At 34.0% G+C, this 23,964-nt stretch overlaps 1 protein-coding gene across 4 annotated transcripts in view; it reads right to left on the minus strand.

Moving 5' to 3' along the window:
* Positions 1 to 21,609, minus strand: part of cyp27a2 (cytochrome P450 family 27 subfamily A member 2) — a 63,053-nt gene extending 41,444 nt beyond the window's left edge. For 3 of the 4 annotated variants that reach the window (XR_012407639.1, XM_073953669.1, XM_681430.9), the window contains exons 1-4: positions 19,669 to 20,861; positions 11,995 to 12,185; positions 10,634 to 10,833; positions 9,935 to 10,132 (exon numbers count right to left, since the gene is read on the minus strand). Coding sequence is in view for 2 of the 4 variants with exons in the window: in XM_073953669.1 (XP_073809770.1) it covers positions 9,935 to 10,132; positions 10,634 to 10,833; positions 11,995 to 12,185; positions 19,669 to 20,064 (985 nt within the window). In the remaining 2 variants the exon portion in view is untranslated. Of the gene's footprint in view, positions 1 to 9,934; positions 10,133 to 10,633; positions 10,834 to 11,994; positions 12,186 to 19,668; positions 20,862 to 21,491 lie in introns of those variants that run through there. The other variant, XR_012407640.1, reaches the window with a different exon arrangement.
* Positions 21,610 to 23,964: the final 2,355 nt, after the last annotated feature.

Consider the following 23,964-nt stretch of genomic DNA (forward strand, 5'->3'; position numbering starts at 1 on the left):
TAAGTCAATGGTTACATGTTTCCATCTTTTTTCAAAGTATCTCATTTGTTTTATTAAACAGAAAAAAAGAAACCCATAAAGGTTTGAAACACTTGAGGGTAAATTAATAGTGAGTAAATGTTCATTTTGGGTGAACCATGCCTTTAAGGAGTGTCAAAATAGCTTGACAAAAGAATTAACAAACCTCTGTAGAAGACAGCTCTGTTTGTGTTTGTCAAAGCGACGGGCTCATGGAGGTACTGAAAGAGAGAAGCAAAGAAAGATGAAGAAAACATGACATTCACTTACTGAAAGCTTCAAGTCTTGCATAACCAATTATGTCCTCATAAACTATGAGTAAACACACAGATTTAATAAAACAATAGCTTGCTGCTAACTCACATAAAATAGATATACTTGGTCCTCATAAACCATGACTAAACACACAGGACTGCTACGTTGAATGTAGTAGAAATAGGAAACTGTTATTTTAGCACTTAAAGGGATGATTCACACAAAAATTTAAATTTACTCACTATGAATTTACCCTCAAGTGTTCCAAACCTTTAAGAGTTTATTTCTTCTGATAAACAACAAAAACAAGATATTTTGATGGAAGAAAAAAAATCTGCAATCATTGACTTCCACAATAGAAAACACAAATAATATGGAAGTCTATGGTTACAGGTTTCCATATTTTTTCTAAGTATCTTCTTTTGTCTTTAACAGAAGAAATATCCCAATAAAGGTTTGAGACAAGTAAAGGGTGATCAAATAATGAGACAATTGCACTTTTTGGGTGAACTATCCCTTTAAGGAGTGTCAAATTAGCATGACAAAATAATTAACAAACCTCTGTAGAAGACAACTCTGTGTTGGTTAAAGCCACAGGCTCATGGAGGCGCTGAAAGAGAGAAGCAAAGAAAGATGAAGAAAACATGATATTCACTTACTGAAAGCTTTAAGTCTAGCATAACAAACCATGTCCTCATAAACCATGAATAAACAGATTTAACAAAACAATAGCCTACTGCTAAGTCACATTCAGTAGACATACTTGGTCCCCATAAACCATGAGCAAACACACAGATATTAAAACAATAGCCTATTGCTAGGTCAGCAAACTTGACATTGTTTCTCTTGATATCTCAATATTGTAAGCTATAAAAAAGCTTTAAATATTAGTAATATTTGTTATTTCTCAAATGTGGTAAAAAATAATATATTTTAATATAATGGCCTAGTAATGGTTAAAATGCTCAATTTTGCAAAGATCTGGCATGTTAAACTTTAAATTGGTCTTTAATGCACAGGACAGAAATGACATCAGAATACAAATTCAAAATTCTGAAGATGAGTGTTAGATGTATGCTTGCACTCTCTTATGGTCCACATGCAAATAGATCATTTTCACTGGTATAATCAGGCATTTGTCATCATCAGATTTCAACTTGCATTATTTTCATCATTTAACAACAGTAGTTTATACTGCCACTGTGTAAACGTTTAATCTTACGCATAATACTCACCGTGTGAATAGAGGCTAATCTAAAGAAAAAACTTTGAATTGTTATATTGCGATTCTCAATATAATAATGTATCGCTACACCCATATTAAATGTATTATTATATTAAAATAACTGCACAGATACAGGAACAATAAGAAAATATCTCTTCAGATCAACATTTAGAAGACAATTACATAGACAAACCTCTTTGAAGCTCACTCTGTTCAGAATTCAAAGATAATGGCTCATGAAGAGACTGAAAAACATAATCAAAACACAGAAAATAAAGCTAAAACAACTCAAGTGTGTGCTAAACAGACATTATTAAACATTATATTTAATACTACATACAGTTCAAAATATGCCAATTTTTAAAATAAAATCTAATATACCCTACCTTTGCTTTTTCATGTTTGTTACAGGAGAGAAGGTCAACTCCTCCACATGACACACTCTAAAATTACAATTGTATGTTGTGATATCGTGCAGAACAATGTTTTAAAATTAAACACAAGGTACTTTTTTATACAAGATTAAAATTGTAACTCTGCCAAATAAAAACAGTTCTGTCAACACATGAACACTGACTCCACAGAGTATGCATCACAAACTTTTCAGGACAAACAGTGAAAACTGATACAGAAGAAACTAAATCATTGAAAAAATTCATTATGTTGGTTTAATAGTGCACAAAAAGTACACTGTACAGGAAACTGGCCCAAAACAATTATCTAATACTTTACTATTTGATAGTGTCAGGCCCGGATTAAGAACTCAAGAGGTCTGTATTAAAAAAAATAAGAATAGAATAAATTTTTTTCAAAACGAATCTATAATATATTGCCCATATTTTTTAAATAAATTATATATATATATATATATATATATATATATATATATATATATRTATATATATATATATATATATATATATATATATATGTATATATATATATATATATATATATATATAGTCTACAAAGATTTAACTTATTTTTTAAGCATTTAAAATTTATTAATAAAATTTGTGAAAATTGATAGTATAAGTACACTTGTTCAAGTTAACTGAAGCAGTACTAAAATATATATTTTAAAAGGTATTTATTACTATTCTCCACTGTGCTTTGCGAGAGCTCTTACTGAACAGCACATGTTCGATGACATAAGAGTGCCCAGGCACGAATGCAATGTGAGTGCAGGCCGTAGGGGGGAAACGGAAGGGGGGAAAAGCATGCTTCAGCCTGGTTCATGGCAACTGTACAGTGCGAGTACGCCCTCAGACAAACGATAAATCAAGTCTGCACTGCCATTAGCATCCTCCGCCTGGTTAATGCTAGCTTGCACATAACATTACCATAACGTCTTCTATACCCTCATTCTCCTCATCATGGGTCTGTTTGAAGGAGTGAATACATGAAACATGCCTCAATAAAGATGCACCCTCTCCTCTTTTTCTCTTGTGATTGCCAAATCCACTTGTTCACTCATTTTGATCTACGGCAAATACTACACTACAGTCCGCTCAATTCAGTGCAGGTTATTTCAAAACTTACATGCACTTCACCAATTAGAGCATGCTGTTTAGTTAAAAAAGGAAAGAAGGAAAAAATCTGCATGCTTTTAATACATGGTGACATTTTGACAATTTAAATACAATGATAATAATAATATATGATATTGACTATTTGCTAAGAGGGAGGCAACCTTTATTAAGGCATGTGCAACCTATTAAATGCTCTTTAACAGAGCCATGAGGTAGGAGAATATGGGTGAAGTAGCGCTAGTTGTGGCAAATGATAATCGACAGGCTAACCAGGGTTTGGGAAAGGGCGACTAATAGTGGTGTAACGGATCCAAAATCTGCAGTTCGGATCACTCTACGTTTTTTGAGTTATGGATGGAACCATTTTTTGGATCAGCAAAAAAAGGAGGAGACAATTTGCTTTCCATTTATACAAAAATGTTACTGCATAAAACATTGCTTTTAACAAACAGAATATAGAACCTGTAATTTTAATAAAAAATAAAAATCAGGAAATAACCAGCTAAAAAAAAAAGTATTCAATATGAAATATGATCTTTGCTACTGTTGCTGATAATGCAAAATATATAGAAATCTTGTACAACATATATTTATCTTCAATTAATGATTCAACAATTCACACATAAAACTTCATGTTTCATTATACTGTAGGTGTATTATATTTGAAAACCTATTCAATGACATAATTTTGATGTTTGTTTGTCGCCATCTGTTGGTTACACAATGTAGTTGCTTTCACCAGCATCTTGTTTCATTAAACAGTGATTTTATTCTTACCATAATGAATGCATTAATGCAGGCTAAACAAACAGTGACAAAAAAACACCTTAATAGTCAAAAGCATTTAGGTAGGTCCCACAACGTCATCATTATATTTTACAGGGAAGCCAAAATGCTTTCAGTCATGCAATTTGAATGACACGGGAGGCGATCTCTCTGCGATTGTTATAAATGTTGGATTAACCTACAAGTTCAAAAAAAGTTATTAATCTACGAGTCACGCGCATTCTGAACCGTGGGTTGTGATCCGTATCGATCACGGATCAACAGTGATCCGTTACACCCCTAGTGACTAACATCACAAATAAATAAATACAAATGAATTCTATTAAGATGTTGCTAACATTTGAAAATAACTTTATTATATATTTAAAAGAACTATTTAGAGAAATAAGATAAACATCATCAAAACACACGAGGCACTTGTGACTTTGTTTAACATTTGCATTATTTTAAATTTTTTTTAAATGTTTCCTACCTATTAAAAATAAATGTATTTCCCATCTGATATGCAATGGGGAGAAAAAAAAATAAGAATAAGTTCAGCAGACGGTATATTAGAACTCCAGTTGATGATCAATCACGTCAAAACATGTTGCTATGTGCATTACAAGTTACACCACTGGCGCTATTTAGTTATGTTGTCTCTGTCGGTCAGACATCACTTGTCTAACAAAATTTGTGTAAATGGCTTATTCCATCAATGTGTGTTATTAACCATTGGTTAATCAGGCCCTGGATAGTGTACAATCTTTAATAGTTTTAACTTTTCACTAATATGGAAATCATTAATATTAGCATTTTTTAGACTCTTAAATTAAACATTAACATTTTAAAGTGTGGTTTTCAATTAGGACATTTCTTTTTTTATTATTATTATTATTTAAATGTTATTTGTTGACATTTATAATGTCATGTCATCAAATCATCATTCATGACTTAATTTTTTTGTGTTAAATTAAACTCCTTTTTGCATCTAAACATTTTATACACTATGCTTATAATGAAACATTAACTGGGGGTTACCTGCAGTAAGAAAAAACATGTACAAAACTTTGGTACCTTTGATGTCACTGATGTACCTCCACGTAAGCATGTCTTTATCCTTCCCCAACCTCACATGATGAGCAGCATCTTTCAAAGGATTTAATCCTCTGCTTTGACTCTTACCACCATTCATTCACTGTTAAAATATTATATAAGGTTAAACTTCACAGTTTATAATATCAATACAATACCACATATGCAAAGCAGTATTAATATATGTGACGTAGTGTAAAATTCTCTAAAGAAGACCAAAACAGAACAAAATAGTAATATAGTTATCAAATTTCATAATACAGTTATCACATTTCAAACCATTTAACAAAATATAAGTTAGTAGTGCACTATTTTGACAATTTGATCAAATAAACCTCTTTTCATAATAAAAGTTCATTTATTCAAATGTACAGTTTAACTGAACACAAGTTTATCACAAAAAAACATTAGAAAAAATAAAACCACACATTTACATTACTAAATTCAAACATTTTGTTCAATCATGCTTAATAATTCAAGTTTAGTAAATTGTTTCTACGTCATATTTATGTTTAATATACCTTGTTACCATGTTATTTATACCATATTCGAATGGTCATTGCTTCTCACATAAAAGTATGTGTAGAAAAAAAATCACAAATTACATAGTGCATCTATTATAACGTTACATCCAATGACTGTAAAAAATATGGACGACGCGACAGCCCTTTTTCCCATTGAACGCCTTGAGGGCAAAACGCCTGCTTGACGGGCACAAACTGTCGCAAAAGACTGCTGAAATTGGAGCCAGACATGCGCAGAAGGATTGTCTGATGGAGCCAGAGGAGGAGCCGCGAAAATGAGCAGAGTCGAGCTTCCAATCAAACGCTTTATGTAAAATCAACTACGCCCCCCAAACTTCTCAGCATGCGTTTGCTGTCATATCAACACAAATGGATGTAATAACGTTAACAAATATGAGGGTTTTATATATTCAATCGCGCCAGCTCCAGGCCGCAGCGCATAACTTACTCGCGGCGTCGCGGGGTGATTCCGGCTCGCATGCGGCAGCGCCTGCTCGCTCGGCCGCCGCATCAGGCTCGATTGACTCGGACTGGAATCGGGCAGTGAGTCCAGGCATCCGGAGTAGGTCCAGCAGAGGTAACATTAGTCAGTCTGAGCTCTAAGAGATAAGTCTCCGGCAGGCGAGAATCTAGCCGGAACTGTGTTTTGCTATCTGGGTGGCTAGGCGTGTATCAGCAAACTAATAAAGCCCGAAAAAAGCCCTGAACTTAGCGAATAAACAGTGTTCCACCAGGATCATGTATGTCAGAAACTATAGTTTACTGCTGAACTCATTTTGTCATGGTAAAATAACACAGAAATCGAATAATAACATTTCATTCTACTTCAGTCTCCTGCTGAAGCTCAGACGCCGCGCTTTGAGAAACTGTCAATCACAGCTGTGTATCACGATGACACGCCCAGCATTAAATTACTGCTAAAAACAAACTGTTTACAAAAATGAAGATCTGCACCTATTTCAGCACAATAACCAGTGCCTTAATCGACCAGAACTATCTTTCGGGACATTTTATTGCAAGTGTAATATTTTTTTTTATTTGGGCTCAAGTCTCCTTCATTAACACGGAGGAGGCGGGCTTTATGACTTGTACTGCAGCCAGCCCCCAGGGGGCGATCTAACGGCCGAAACCTTCACTCAAACGTAGGCTTGCGGCACACTTGGTTACATCTCATGGAATCAGACGGCGAATTGTTTACCGCGGAGGAGTGAGCTCTGCCCGGTTCTGGGTTAAATCGACACCGGCGCTTCCGAGCCAGATACAGGCCGAGCGCGTGCTATTATTAGCAAATACACATTTTGAAGAACTAACTTACGTCTGATACTGCCATTACAAACACATATTTCTAACGTTTATTTGTTCTCATCTTCTGTTCCCAGTCACTAATTATTATTGTCTAAAACAGTACGCGCCGCATATAAATATATAAATAAACTTGCTATTTTGAATAACAAGTGGAATAATACAGTACATATAATAATAAATAATGTACAAAGTATTAAAAACAAATGACTTACTTGTTTGATGTGAGTTTCACTGCTTGAAGCGCGACTGTCACGTCCACAGTCTTCATGAGGGACGTTTTCCCGCGATTGAATGTATGGCGCGAAATTGTGTAAGATTTGGCGCGAGTGTGTATAGAAGTGCAGTACCAAGTTCCGCCTACAGAGGCGCTGTTCAAAGATCACACATACACATCATGGTTTACAAGACCATATTTGTAAAGGTCATAAAAAGCACACCAAGTGTAATAATAACCAAATAACAATGTGAACTTTTGAAACAAGTCTTATAATTATCATTTAGGTCATTGTAATGAATAATCATCATTTAAACCATTTTTAATATCAACTTAAATTTTTAGTTTATAAGACCACCAAAAATGGTCTCATAAACTAAATGGTCTCATAATGCTGGTGGGTAAACCTGAAAATTGGTTCCATAAACCACATATGCCAACACACACACACACACACACACACACACACACACACACACACACACACACACACACACACACACACACACACACACACACACACACACACAGAATATATTAATGTGATAAAATGCTGTTTCAACATACTTTGCCTGCCAGTGACAGCTCTTGTACCTTTATTTCTGAGTGTAGGTGCGTGTATATGTGTATACATTGAGACAGTATTTCCTATAAAATACATTTTTTCTTCTGAAGAAAGTCTTATTTTAGCTTGGCTAGAACAAAAACAGTTTTTAAATTAGTTACTATTAAATTTCACCGGTTGATTGTTTTGTAAAAGGTAATTAATAAGTATTGTGCCTGGGCCTGGAAATTTAAGTTTGTTTGGTTTATGATGAGTTTAACTAAAATGTGTTGAAGTTAAAGCTTGTTTTCTTGTTATTGTTTTCTCCTTTATTAATATAATGATTTGTTTGTTTGATTGAATATTTGATTTTTGGTTTACCTGATTAAACCATGCATTGGTTGAAGCTTAATTTATTATTCAATTGAATTATTTGAGAAACTGTAGGTTTTTTTTTTAACCCCTGGCGCTCAACCCACTTTATTCGCCAAATACCGCCTACACAGTCAATTTATTAGAGCAAGGACATTGACACAGTATTTCCTATAAAATACATTTTTTCTTCTGAAGAAAGTCTTATTTTATCTTGGCTAGAACAAAAACAGTTTTTAAATTAGTTAATGTAATTTTTAAGATCAATATTATTAACAATTTTTCTTAATTGACTACAGAACAAACCACTGTGACAAACCATAATGACTTGCCTAATTATCCTCATTTACCTAGTTAAGCCTCAAATTGTTCTTTAAGGTGAATAGTAGTATCTTTCAAAACAACAGGTAAAATATTATGGACTTTTATAATGGCAAAGACAAAAGTAATTGGTTATTAAAACTATTGTTTACAAACATGTAAACAAATTCTTTTCCATTAAACAGCGCTTGAGAGATATTTATAAAGAATTTAAAATTTAGAAACATATTAAAAAACCACAGGAAGACTAATAACTTTACCTTCAACTGTACACTCTCAGAATTAAAGGTATGTGAGCTGTCACTGGGGTGGTACCTTTTCAAAAGGTACAAATTTGTACCTAAAAGGACCATATTAATAACTCAAGTACCTAAGAAGTACAAAAGTGTTCCTCTTAAAATTGTTAGGTACTAATATGTACTTTTGAGGTACCAATATGGACCCTTTTAGTACAAATGTGTCTCTTTGAAAAAGGTACGACCCCAGTGACAGCTCGCGTAGCTTTATTTCTAAGAGTGTATATTAAAAATTTGCATTAAAATTATTTTTAACAATCATTAAAATAATTTATTCTTCAGGTAAACTAGCACAACTTGTGTTTTGCATCTTAAAATTTGTGAATAGAAAAGTATTAATTTAATATATCTTTTAATCTTTTATAATGTTGGTATCTTCAATTGTAAAGCTCTACAGTACAAGGTTATAACTGCAATATATATATTTAATATTATACATATTTAATGCAAATTTCATCAGGCAAAAAAAAACAAGAAGTGCTTTTTCCTGTTTAAACCCAGAGATACAGGGATTTTAATAAGGCTCTATGAGCAAATTATTAAATTGTACCTATGTTCAGCAGTCAAAAACCAAATAGTTCACTCTGATACTTTCGTATATGTCTAAGGAACAAATTTGAAACTAGGGAGGCCTCTTGTTTTCTTCTGTTTCTTTCAAAGGCAAAGAATGTGCAAAAAAATATCATTCTTTTCTCCAAAGTTTGCAATTGTGTAACTCTATAAGCAGACATCTTAGGCTCCTTTCAGATTGTCATTCTTGTTCGATATTACCCAATTTAAATGAATTAATGACTCAATACATTAATGGGATATGTGGAGCTCTGCATCGATGGATTTGCTCTTCAGTGTTTGGACTTTCAGCAGTGAAAATTAAACCACACTGAACTGAAAAAAACTGAACTTCAACTCTAAAAACTGGACTGACATATTTTCAATTTCAATTTACTAGAACTTCTATGTTAAGCTGCTTTGACACAATCTACATTGTAAATGCAGAATAGAAATAAATATGAATTGAATTAATATGTTGCATACACTTGATATAGAAAAGGTTAGCAGCAAATCATATATAGCAAATATTAGAATGATTTCTGAAGAATCATGTGACTGGAGTAATAATAATAATAAACAATGACCTTTGGAATCACGGGGAAAAATAAATGTTAAATTATATTCAAACAGAAATATTTTTAAATAGGAAATAATTTAGATTTTTACTATTTTGCTGTAATTTCAAATCAATGCAGTCTGAACAGAACAGAGACATCACTAGACATTACAACATTATGACTTATAGTGAATACATTTGATTAAATATTAATGCATGCTTCAAATGAGTGCTAGGCAACAGTAATCAAATAAGTACAAACATCAGTCAACATTCAGTAATGACAAAGTAAAATCCTGTATGGTAACCAATATGGTAGCAACATTTATATAAACATATTGTGCATGAACTTTAGCATACCTACGTCATACAACTCATCCCACGCCTGGACAAAGCGCTTCCAGAAGGGGAAGATGTGACGAGTCCAGCGAGGGAAGAAAAGAACCGTCTCAGAAAGAGCCAGCATTTCATTAACAGCAGAAATAAACCGCAGGGTGTCTGTTGGAATCTCCTCCTGCAAGCAACCTAACCGCGTTTCGAACAGAATAGAGGAGATTCCTGAAGAGCGAAAGAAGAAAACAAAACACAGTCAGCAGAAAACTACAAGTATATACAGGACTATGTTGCTGATTATGTAAGACGACACACAAGAAAAACAGTTTTTTTATTATTGTGAAAAATTTTATTGTTAAAAATTGTGAAAATACATGTTTGTTCTTTGCATTGTGTTGTTCAAAGCCTTATCAAGATTCTGGAGTGATAAAAGAGATCCCAAAAACCCTCTAATATGTCGAATAAATGGTTTCTTCCGATGTTAAGAGTTTTATTTTTGCAAAAATGTATGCAAATAAACACATCTAATTAAACATGACCTCGTTTCTATATTTAAATATACCATTTTAGAAAACTTGTTTTACAAATTTTGGCAATTCCTAATGTTACTAATAAATCGGGAAAGTATAATGATAATTATTCATTATTGATTTTTCTCTGCTCACCTTGAGTGTCTTACACTAGAAGGGCACTAGAATACTATAAGTCTTTCAAATGCATACACACCCTCAAAGCCAAACTTGTAGAGCTCCGAGGCGAGGTCGCTGACGGTGATCTGGTCAGGACTGCGCAGGCGCAAAAGCTCCAATCGCTGCAGGAGATCAGACACAACCTCATGAATGATGGGTGCATATGCTGTGACTTCCTTCAGTTTCAGCATCTTTGGGTTCAGAGCACTGCGAATGCGGTACCACTCAGGGCCTGTGCTGAAAAACAACAACGACAACAAACAAGCATTCAAACTACCATTTTAAGAGCTATAGTTAGTTCACCCAAAAAAATCAATTATGCTATTAATTATTTGCCATCTTGTTGATCCAAATCCTTAATGCCTTTATTCATCATCAGAATACAAATTAAGATATTTTTCAACACAGGCTTATTTGGATTACGTACCCTTACTGGCGTTACTGGAGAGCGCCAAATATGTCCCAGGAGCTATGATTTTTTTGCGAATCCACCAGAGGCAGCTGTGTAAACTTTGTCAGATCTCAAGTTTCTTTCATGAGTGCAATTCGCGCTGCTGTTCTCACCTAAATCCACCAGAGGCAGCTGTTGACTGACAGACTGACTGACCCATCCTCCTCCTTCCCTAAACCCAACCGATAGTGTTTTCAAAACCAGCGCCCACCGCCTTTCCTAAACGGACAGTGTTTTGAAAAGCAATCCGGAAAAAGAAAGGCTCTCGTATCCTGATTTTTACCACGTTTTCAAATTTTACCATATTCTCACCCTGTTATTTACTTGTTTGTTTTATTTTTTGGCCACTGTTTTTGTATTACCCGCTTTCTGAAACCATTCAATGCCGGACTCGAACCCTATTGTCACAGTCAACTCTGCACGGTTCAAATCCTCCGACATATGCAACGAGCCATAGCACAAACTGGTAACAGCGGAAAAGCCGTCCACAGCTGGTAAGCCCGAAAAGGAATGGCGTCATACCACCCGTAGCATTCATTGTAAAGACAAAATGCAGCCATACGTGCCTCTGGCTACATAATACACAATCTCCAGAAATGTACAGTATATAGGGCTACGTTTTCAGAATGAGTCTATGTTGATATTTTCAGTAAAATCAGAAAGCTCCATTATCCTCCATAGATAGCAAGGTTCCAAAAACAAAAATACCAAAAAACATCCTCAAAACAAACCATCCACCATTAGTGGTTCACTCAGAATATTTTCAAGTTACTTTTGTGCCCTAATAAAATAAAAATAACAACTTTATTCAACAGTACTTTATGAAAAAAAAATGATAAATTATTGCATAAACTCTCTTTTTGTGTTTATAAAAAAATGGTAATAATCATACAGATTTGGCACAGACAGCATAACTAAATAACTAAAAATGGAAGGAAGGTGCTTACTCCACATGGATTCCATACGCTTGTCCTCTCATGTCTCTGTACTCTCTCCAGTGAGGCAGATCGGTCCGCACTGGGTACCGGCCCTCTTGACGGATCACCTGTGCAATCAGATCAGCCCCAGCCACATTTATCACATCAAATGGGCCGAAGCGTGAGCGCCAGATTGGACCATACAGACGCTTATGCTCCACCTAATTGATAAATAAAGCATTATCAGTTATTTATTATACATATTTACTCAATTCAAGTTTATTTGTGAAGTGCTCTCCTCATTAATTATCATTCCAAAGCAGTCAATTAACATGTTTGTGAAAAGTGAAAGTGTTTGGGTGTTGTGTATAGGGTGGACAGTATATATACAGATGTCAAAAATTTTAGTCTGTGGATTCTTTTAAATATTACCCAAATGAGGTTTAACAGAGCTAGGAAATTTTCACAGTATGTCTGATAATATTTTTTTTTATCTGGAGGCAGTCTTAGTTGTTTTATTTTGGCTAGAATAAATGCAGTTTTAAATTTTTAAAAAACATTTTAAGGTCATTGATTTTATATATTTTATTTGTATTGTTATTCAGTAACTTGCCCACTTACCTTAATTTGCCTAGTTAACCTTATTAACCTAGTAAAGCCTTTAAATATCACTTTAAGCTGAATACTAATGTCTTGACGAATATCTAGTCAAATATTATGTGCTCTCATCATGACAAAGATAAAATAAATCAGTTATTAGAAATGAGTTATTAAAACTATTATCTTTTATGAAAAAAACATCTTCTTTGCGTTAAACAAAAATTGGGGATAAAAATATACAGGGGGGCTAATAATTCTGCCTTCAACTGTGCATATTTAACCTGCAGTTATATACATAATCCAGGGACCGAAACTAGCAGTGCAGGGTCTTCAGATACAAACTATAGAGTGCCTCAGACAAAAAGCTGAATAAACCTTGGTTTAATGTGTAGCATCAATTGTAAGTAAGCCCTTTTTGAGTTGATTTCACAGAAAGACACTATACACTGTGGTTCTTGAGTCCCCTTCTTTTGCACCAATGGCCAAACCAGTGGTATGTAGATAGACGTCATTATTATCAATCAACAGCAAACTAGGCATGGGTCAATAATCGTTTTCAAGGTTTACAGTACCTCGGTTTGGAAAATCAAGGTTTTAAAACCACAAATTTTTTTGTTATACCGTTCCTTCGGCATGTGTAAATGTTTTTTTTTTTTTTTTTTTACTTTTTTAAATTATTGTTTTATTCAGCCATATGGTGGAAATGTTTGTTTCCTGCTTTAATGTCATCTAGAAATAAAAATCTGTTTTATTTAAATCTATCTATCCTCACTTTATTCTGAGCCCATAAGACTTGTGGACAATAATAAAAACACTAATCAGACAAAGATAAAACATTTTCTATCCTTCCACCATGTGGGCAGGTAACTGAAGATATGATTAAGATTCATGACAAATTAGTTCCTGCTTGTATTTATAAAAACATAGAGTGCATTAAATATGATAGATCTTCTTTGGTTGTCATTTATGTACATGCACACACATTCATATAAGTCTGCCAGTTGTTTCTGAGATGTAAAACAAAATTACTCAATTACATCTGTTTATCAAGACTGCGGTTTGATTTATGATGCTTTTATGACCTTTGTGAACTGCCTGAACTTTCAACGGCAGGGCAGAAAGCTCTTTGGTTTCACTAAAAATATCTTAATTCATGTTTCAAACATTCAACTTAATAGTTCAGAACAACATGAGGGTGAGAATACATGTATGATAACAGAAATGTCCTTTTAAATAATCTTGTTAAAGCTCATATATTTACATTTTAGTAATGATAATAAAAATCTGGACGCTTAACTTTTTTACACAAGTATAAATAAAGACGAAAGCAAAACCTCCAGTAGGTGGTGGCAAGTCTGAATCGTAAGTTAATCGTTTGATTACTTAATTCAGATGGTTGATTAATCTGAAAATAGGTGATTGTGTCACTCAAGTAGGTACTCGTATTAATTGAAAATGTGGTGTAATGTATATTTATGTTATACGTTTATCATGTATGGCCATACACCCAAAGCACAATCACAACACCACCAGTGTGCAGCATCCACTTGGATGATGTGACGGCAGCCACAGGACAATGGCGCCAGTGCGCTCACCACACACCAGCTATAGGTGGAGTGGAGAGACAGTGATAGAGCCAATTAGGAAGATGGGGAGGCCAAGATGGGTAAGTGCTGATGAAGGGACACTGGGGTTACACTCCTACTCTTTATGAGAAGTGCCATGGGATTTTGAATGACTACAAAGACTCTCATATGAAAGATGGCACTCACTGACAGGGTAGTATCTCCTTCGCTTTACTGGGGCATTAGGACTCATTCAGACCACAGGTTGAGTGCCCTATGCTGGCTTCACTAACACCACTTCCAACAGCTACCTAGTTTTCCCATGTGCTCTCCCATCCAGGTACTGACCAGGCTCAGCCCTGCTTAGCTTCAGTGAGTAGCAGGTCTAGGGCTGCAGGGTGATATAGCTGTGGTAATTACCTAAAAACTACTAACAAAGTACATTCCATATGCAGTATAAATGTAATCTGGAAGCGCTATATTTACAATATTGCCATTCTTCCACGTTTTGCCTATTTATTTTCCCCATTTATTTTATAACACTGCAGTGTTGATCAGGAATATGCAAATGTTCTGTTTCATCTTTGCTTGGAATTACTTTTGCCTGAAGGACAATAGAAGATTGGATAAACGTTGCCTGGTCAGATAAGTCTCGATATGTGTTGTGATATTTGGAGGATAGAGTCATCCAATAGATAGAATTTGGCATCAACAGCATGAAAGTATGGATCCATCCTGCCTTGCATCAACGGTTCAGGTTGGTGGTGGTGGTGTAATGGTGTGGGGGATATTTACTTGGTACACTTTGGGGCCATTTGTACCAATTGAGCATTGTTTCAACACCACAGCCTACCTGAGTATTGTTGCTGACCATGTCCATCCCTTTATGACCACAGTGTACCCATCATCTGATGGCTACTTCCAGCAGGATAACGCTCCATGTCAGAGGCGTGATCATCTTAGACCGGTTTCTTAAACATGACAATGAGTTCACTGTACTCAAATGGCCTCCACAGTCACCAGATCTAAATCCAAAAGAGCACCTCTGGGATGTGGTGGAACGGGAGATTCGCATCATGGATGTGCAGCCGACAAATCTGCAGCAACTGCATGATGCTATCATGGCAATATGGACCAAAATCTCTGAGGAATATTTCCAGTACCTTGTTGAATCTATGCCACAAAGGATTAAGACAGTTCTGAAGGGAAAAGGGGGTCTAAATCGGTACTAGTAAGGTGTACCTCATAAAGTGGCCGGTAAGTGTATATTAACTATCATATATCAAATATATCTTGGAAATAACAAAAATGTTTGTTTCTCATTCTACCTTTAATGCTTCAAGAAGGAATGTTTTGATCTTTCAAGACATGGTTTTGTTTGCTTGGCGATCAATATCGCACGTCCCCTCTTGCCAAAAATACTTTCCAAAACATGTTTGTCTAACACTCCCCCCAGCTTCCTTTAGTTGGACCACAAAGTCAGTGCAAAAAAATGTAATGTTGAGACCCTCAAACAAACAGTGACTAGTCTCCATTAGTCAGCAAGTTTTCTGATTGGCCAAATCCTGTGGGCAGCACTCAGACTCTTTACACGGAAAGATTGACATAGAGATAAGTGTAATTTCTCTGAAACCCAATGTTAGTGATTTGAATCTGGTATTTTGTTCATGATGATATTCCATATCTTAATATAGTCCATAGTGATCTACAGAAACTTGAGATCAGCGCAGAGTTTTCAACGAAGCACTGGACATAACACCACCCCCAGCTACAGTAATGTTCTCAGATATCTGACCTACAAAACTACTTCTTTATGGCAAGCCGTTTCAACTTTTACTTCTTTAAACTAACTTTTATTGTAATACCAAATACCTAGCAGATAATACTAGAGATTATTTTTTACTGCAGTCATTATTTCAGCAGTTGACTAATTAGTTCAATTTTACTATTAGTCTCTAAAAATATAATCTATTGGTAATAATTATTTAAATCTTGCAACTGATTAATCAGAACCAAGCATTTCTGTAAAACCTAAATAATTGGAGCACTTGTAGAAAACTACTACCACAAGTCATAAATGCTGGTGTCTTACACTGCGAAAATTTAATTTGCTGCTTGTTCAAACTACTTATTTAATATGAGTTGAACTAGCACAATTATTAAGTTTTTTTGTGGGACAACCTAAATGTTTTAAGTTCAATCCACTTAAATTTATAAAAAAATAAGTTAACCGATTTGTGATTGGACAACATGGAAGAATTGTGTGGAACCCAGCATTCTTACAGTGTATGAACAGGTTATTAATATTTAGTACAACCTTAATAAGTACTGTAATCAACTAAGGAATAAATTATAGTACTTAAAAAAAAAAAAAGCTAAACTAGACAATCTACCAGCAACAACAGGAAGCTATGCGTGTCATAGCTAAAACAACATTAAAGCACATTAAATGATTAATTCAGTGGAATAATTACTATTGATATTCAGTGATGGGGGTAACGCATTTCAAGTAACGCAATTTGCAGGTACCTATACTATAGGATGCTCTCTCTCATTGGCTGTAGGTAATCAGCAATGTTATTTTCAATCAGAACATATTTCACATTGCATGATTTTGAATCGCCGACAGCTCCAGATATTTAGCATGCCAAATATCTCACGGGTGTCAGCGACTCATCTGCGATTCTCTCAGATCACGAGTTTGATACACTCTAAAAATATTTAGACAAAACAAAAAAAAGTTACGCAACAGTTTCAATTAATATATTCAAGTTACGATAACATCTAACAAAATGAGGTTCAGACAACAAACTTTATAATGTTAGCCAAATCTTTTCCTCCTCAATCAGAGGCATTTTCACATAGCAAAAAACTCTCGACTTTTTTAGTTGAGTACTCAAAATAAGTTTTTTTTTATTAAAATTGAAAACAAATCCAGTTTTATGTACTTAATTACATGCATGTTTTCAAGATTAGAACCACAAATAAATAAAGTAGCTGAAATTGTTTCATTTTTTGTTTGTTTTTCGAATTTACTGTTCATGCTTGTAAGAAATACATTTAACAACAACATTTTTGTTTTCCGGTCATGTTTTATTTGTATTAAACCACAGGTTTCCTTTTTTTTTTTTTACAAAACAAAAACATGTTCCGTCCCATATTATCAGCATAAAAAATAACAAAAAACATCAGTTTGTGCACTTAAAAATACAAAACAACTCCATTAGTGTGTAAAAATTGAGTTATCAACCAAATTTTGTCCAATTTTTACCTGTTTTGAAAACTTAGTTATTCTGGCTACTTAAAAGTTTTAATCTAATCAGCATTTTAGAATTTTTAAGTTCCAATAGTGTATTAAACTATGTAGTGGTAACAGATCTCTTGATATTTACGTGAACGAGCACATTAGCCTGTGATTTCAGGCATTTGCTGCTGATTTCTTAAAACCTGTCAGCAAGTCAAAATTGGGGCTAAAGTCATAAAGTCTGAACTCGACATTATGGATAAATCTTGCACATTATGGATAAATCTTGCACCATCTTTTTTTCCCCCTGAAAGCTCTAAAAGTGTTGTTGGCTTTGGGCTGGAAACCTATCCATGAAAAACTGACTGTTTTGATGAAAATTTGTGCTGTCAAACAAATGCGTTCAAAATAAAAATAAAAGTGTATATGCAAATAATTTTTTTTAATGATAACTTAAAACTTTAAAAGCATTTTACGAGCACATTTACTTTCTACATCACAGATGTCAGAGTTTATACTAGGACATTAGCTTTTTTAACATCAAATTGCAAAATTAAAATAACCTTAAAAATTAAAATGTTTTGTCCTATTTGCATTATTATGCTGTTGTATAATCATTATATAATAAGTGTCATTAAAATGTCTTGAAATCACAATAATATCTCTCATCGCAATAAGTTCTGTGCAGTGTTGGAGATAACGTACTGCAAGTAACACGAGTTACGGAATAATATTACTTTTTAAAATAACGAGTAGAGTAAATCATTACTTTTAAAAGTTATTTTTTTATTTAATTAATTTGCTGTTAAAAAATAAATCGCTGAATTTAAATTAGTCACAATGAATCACGCAGTCAATGAGAGAATGTGTTCATTATTTTGAACGCATCAAAGAAAAGGAAAAGGGGATTATAGTCTCATGGACAGTGATTTTACTGAAGACAAACAAAAGTAGCAAACACATTGCTTTAAACTTTCAATGATCTGTATATGGCATGTATAGCTCTGGGGTCAGGAAGTTTTCAGATAACATTATCTTAAAATATTATTTTTTGATGTGTTTTTTTAAAGGTAAAAATACAAACATATGACCTATATTAGCTATCATATATTACCTATATCACGGAAATAACAAAAATACAGTGTTTTTGTTTTGTTTTGTTTGTACCCACTCTTAATGCTTCAGGAAGGAATGCTTTTGATATTTCAAGACATGTTTTAGTTTGCTTGGCGATGAATATCGCACAGCCCTGTTCTGTTCCTGAAAATACTTTCCCACTTAAAACTAAAGTAGTCACAATGAATAATGTAACTAATGAGAGAACGTTCATTATTTTGAACGAATCGAAGAAAAGGAAAAGGGGATTATAGTCAATGCACAGTGATTTTAATTAAGACAAAATAAAAGTAGCAAACACATTACTTTAAACTTTCAATAAACTGTATATGGCATGTTGAGGTCAGCAAGTTCTCAGATAACATTATCCCAAACAATTATTTTACAGTGTGTGTTTTTTTAAGGTAAATGTAGATGTAGGTTATATAATTGCAGAGCTCCTCTATAACAAAAAGAAAGAAAAAAACAAGTTCTGAAAGAGATCAAGCCTCAGCCAGGTAAGAAAAATTAACGCAAAGGTAACTTAAAAGTAACGTAAATCATTACTTACCATTAAAAGTAACTAAGTAATGCTACTTATTTTGAGGGAGTAACTCAATATTGTAATGGATTACTTTCAAAAGTAACATTCCCCAACACTGTTCATGTTATTAAAAAAAAGAGTCAGTGATGAGTTTCTAAAAAACATTATTATTTTTAATGTAAAGCTTTCCAAGGTTATTCATGGAGCCGCTGACAGCAGTATGTCAATGTTCTTCTTTTAAAGATACTAATTGCTATTCGATTAGCCTTCTTTATTGTCAAACAACAACTACCTTGCTGTATTTTTTTGCTAGTTTAAAGAAATACATGTTAAAACGGCTTTCCACAATGTCCTCTCATACAGCAATCAGCTGTTCCCATCAGACAGAATTTCCTGAGTCTTTTAAATCAACTTGGCATAGGCAATATAACAGAAATGCTTTAAGGATAGTGTTGACAGGACTGTTATTATTGTGGACTTTTTAACATAATACAAATAAATATGCAAATGTCATATCACAACAGAATTGACAGCAGATTACAAACATTGTAAAACAAAGGTAAGCTGTGTAATAAGCTCACAAACTACTTGCTAAATCAAAACAAATACATTGAAGTTCTGCAAAAAGTGAAATAAAGAGGGTAAATGTGTTTTACCTGCATTGCATGACTTTTATCCGCGTATCCTTTAACAAAGAGCCAGTATACAGTTGTTGCCAGATTGGGTCCCGGTAGATCATCTTTTGTTTTGTATCTCCCAGTTATTGTATTTGCGCTCTGCAAGTCGACATCGCCTGTTTGAGACTTCAGGGTTCGAGCAATCATTTCTTGAAACGGCGCATATTTTCTACCAATCTGAGCTGCGAGACGATCAGCTTTAACCAGAGCAGAAATCAGCATGTTGACGACTGGTGTGTGTCGCAGAGGATCTGAACTGGACTGTCTCGCACTTGCAGAGAGATGCCTCCTATCAAACTCTGGGCGGGTTTTTCGGCTGTGTGTCAAAACTATGAGCATATCTCGACGACATTGTGCAACGCAGACACATTTCATATCCTAACATGTTTATTAGTAGTTCACACGGTTTTAAGAGGCCCCGGTAGGGTCTGAAAGAATGTAACGTTAGCTGTCAGTAATCTAAAGTCGTCAAGCTAGTGAGGCAGGCTAAAGCAAAGAAAATTCGCGGATGTTTATATGCCCCCTTCTGACCCCCTAAATGTGGAATGCGGAATGATGGATCATTGTATAAACTGCATTACGTTTATACTAGACTAAACAACAAATGATTGGTGCGTTTTACCGCACAATCATTCTGTATGCATGACACAATCAACTGCACGCACAGGGAAACAAGTACCGTTGCTGCGTCCCAATTCGCCTACTTCACTACTCGCCCAATTTGCCTAAAAGTGTGTAGTGTTTCGTGAAGAAAACGAGCATATTTTACGTTTGAGTGTGTTTAAGAGTACGCAAGCGGGGACATAAGTTACTACTGCGTCGTTTTACCACGAAGCTTATGTAGCTTAGTCCTGTCAATCTTCTTGTGACATCAACTACATTTATTTCATATTTAACTTGGTACCATGAGGAGACACAGCAGCAGGTTAATCTGTCATTCGCGGGTTTTTATGCTGCAAAATCTCCTCAGGTGTTTGTATGGATTAATAAATCACTGACCAAACACATCTTTAGAAGTTAACATTGCTATTGCAGATTATATATAACAAAAATACGTGAAATAAATAGTTTATATTAGGTTATATAACATTTAACGATCGTTGAAATATTTTTTTAACAAAGCCTCCCTACTCCGTCGTAGGTTTGGTTTCGCGCGTCCACCATTTTTGTAGTTTGTTTTTTATTCACGATTGTAGTTCTAATGTAAAAACGGTTTAGTTGAAACAATTAAAACAGTTTTTTTTACACAAAACATTTCTTATTCTGTTGAAATATGACCCTACTGTTTCAACGTTTCATGTTAGCCTAATAACAATTCAACGGAGAGTAATTTAATAACATTAACATTAATTAAAATAATGATTGTATCATATTTTAGATTAAAAAATATTTATCCTTTGTTCATTTTGAAACATTTTTTAACAATTCTGAACAATAGCAGGCTTTACAACTGTAGACAAAATTATCCCCAAACGCAGCTTCATAAAAGTTAACGTTGCAGATGAAATATAACGCAGAAAACAGGGAATTATAAGTTTCCATTATTTTATACTATAATCAAAGATGCCCTATAAATTACTGCATTGGTTAAATAAGTTAAATTGTTCTCTGATATCTTTGATTTGCCATATTTTAAAGCTATGGTCAAAGAAAACAGCGCCAGGAATTATTATCAATGCTGCATGAATAAGATGAGTTGAGTGATTTGACACGATTTAGCAGACTACACGTGTTTGTTGAAACACATGCATCAAATTTCACAATAAACACTATACATTAACAAAAGAAGTAACTAAACATACCTTATGCCTTTCCAGAGTTTAGATGAATAAATGTATAATCAGTAAATCTTGGATTTGGTGTCCTGAGGCCAGTTTAAACGTGCCTCGTGCTGTCTTTGCCTAGCAACAAACAGTAAACAAATTCGCGCTCGCGTTTTCAAAATAAAAGTTCCACATACACAGTGAAATAAACGCTTAAAAATAAGGGAGAAAAAGTCTCATTGTTGTCTCACTGACTAAAAAACGTTGCTTATCAGTGCTGCATGAAGCGTGCATATTAATGATCTCAGAGCTTAATGACATGGCTGCTCGCCAGGTCCGGATGAATGACCTAAAGTAGGCATACATGGAAGAGCAGAGTCTCATTACAGTATGTTTTGTCTTCTGTTTGGCATGTTGTCCATTTTGGTTTTACACTTGTGGAATTACATGAAAACAAGGATGTCTGAGGCTCACAGTAAACCCATTTCCATAAACTGATCCTTTATTATTCTACTGCTTTGGTTTACCTAGATTTTCATTATAGGCCAAATATAATGATCATTGAAATGTTTTTTTTTTCACCAAAGCCTCCCCACTCATTCGTCAATTTCCCCCATACACCCTAGTTTGTTTACACTTTTTACCCATGTTAGTAGTTCTATTCAAACTCTAATACAAATTACTGTAATAGTTGTATAAAACTCCTTTTGTTAAACAAAACATTTCTTATTCGGTTTAAATATGAACCTACTGTTTCAAAACGTCATGTTAGCCTGCTAACATCATGTTGTCTTCATCCAACTTAGAGTGAAAATGTTAATAAAAATGATCAATTTTAGATGAAATCTACTTAGCCTTTATTCATTTTAAAACCTTTTTTAAACAAATCTTAACAATATAGGCTATATAATTGTAGACAAGAATCATCCCCAAACACATCTTTATAAAAGTAAACATTGTTGTTGCAGATGAAATATAACTTAGAAAACAGGAAATTGTTAGTTACATTAGGTTATATAATAATTAACTATCATTAAAAATTTTTTTTACCAAAGCCTCCCCATTCATCCATTGGTTTCGTGCGTCTGCCATGTTTGCAGTTTGTTTACACCATTTACCCATGTTTGTAGTTCTAATCGACTTTACATTCTAATCAAATTAATGTAATAACTTTTTAGTTGAAGCAATTAAAACTAATTTTAAACAATATTCTGTTGAAATATGACCCTACTTTTTCAACAAGTCATGTTAGCCTACTTACAATCCAACGTAGAGTAAGAACATGAATAAAAATATAATTATCATATTTTAGATTAAAAATATTTAGCTTTTGTTTATTTCGAAACATTTTTTAACAATTCTGAACAATAGTAAACTGTACAACTGTAGACAAATTGATTAACCAATCTGTGAAATTAGTTATTTTTTCCAAATACTTTTTGACAAGTGCTGTTTTACATTTTTTTCCGAAACCTCTTTAACGCATGGGGGATAATAATATTGACCATAACTGTTTTTAATATACTTTTTTGCAGTATATTTTTCAGTCAAACTAAAAGAAGTAAGGCTTTCTCCAGGAAAAAGCAATATGCGAAAAGATTCTCTCTTAAAATCACATGGGAAATATTTGAAAACCAAAGAAAATTGCACAGGTGGTCTAATAATTTTGTCTTTGCTACATATTAAATGCACATCTTAGATATTACCTTTTGCATTTAAAATCTATTTACAATTTTATATACAGCTGAATATATTTTCTGACACGTCATGATTTAGCCAAGTACGATGCAATCCTGGAATAACATGTTGATCCTGGAAACATCATTGTTTGTTCGAAAATGTAATCCATATCTAATCCCTACCCGTAAACCAAACCATAACTGGAAATTATTCCCAACATCAGAGGGGAATAATAGTTGGATAACAATCATGTAGAAGTGCACAAGTTTAACCGTAAGCCTAAACTTAACTATAAACATATCCCATAATTCTTAATTAGAATGTTGTTCCAGGATCAACTTGGATGTTAATCCAAGAACATGTCCTACTTGGTGAAATCAGGTTGGCTTATTTTCTGGCCTTCTCCCTCATCATTTACACTTGAAAATGAAGCATACTGTATCTGATAAACTCAGCAGCACATAGAGAAATGCTTCATAAATGTGAGCTCAAAAAAATCGATCAAGCACAACCAAATGTGAAATAAATATCTTTTATTATTCATTTTCATCATCATTAGCAACACTTTACAAAGTGCCAGCCGTCATAGGCGATCTCATGATATCATCCAGCAAACGGGCCGATCGGTGCTGCCATCAGCAGACCGCACAGCCCACGTGGGCCTTTATACGATGCCAATCATGCGTAGAATTTTGAGTTTTAAAAAAAGAGAGAAAATAAAAATATATATATCAAAAAAATATGCGTACCACTGATATACAGATTTGATATAAACAGGCTTATTGGTCACAAACCAAATCGAATTATAAACATGGCTTTTCTCATACAATAG

The sequence above is a fragment of the Danio rerio genome, chromosome 6 (assembly GCF_049306965.1).
Source record: "Danio rerio strain Tuebingen ecotype United States chromosome 6, GRCz12tu, whole genome shotgun sequence".
NCBI lineage: Eukaryota > Metazoa > Chordata > Actinopteri > Cypriniformes > Danionidae > Danio > Danio rerio.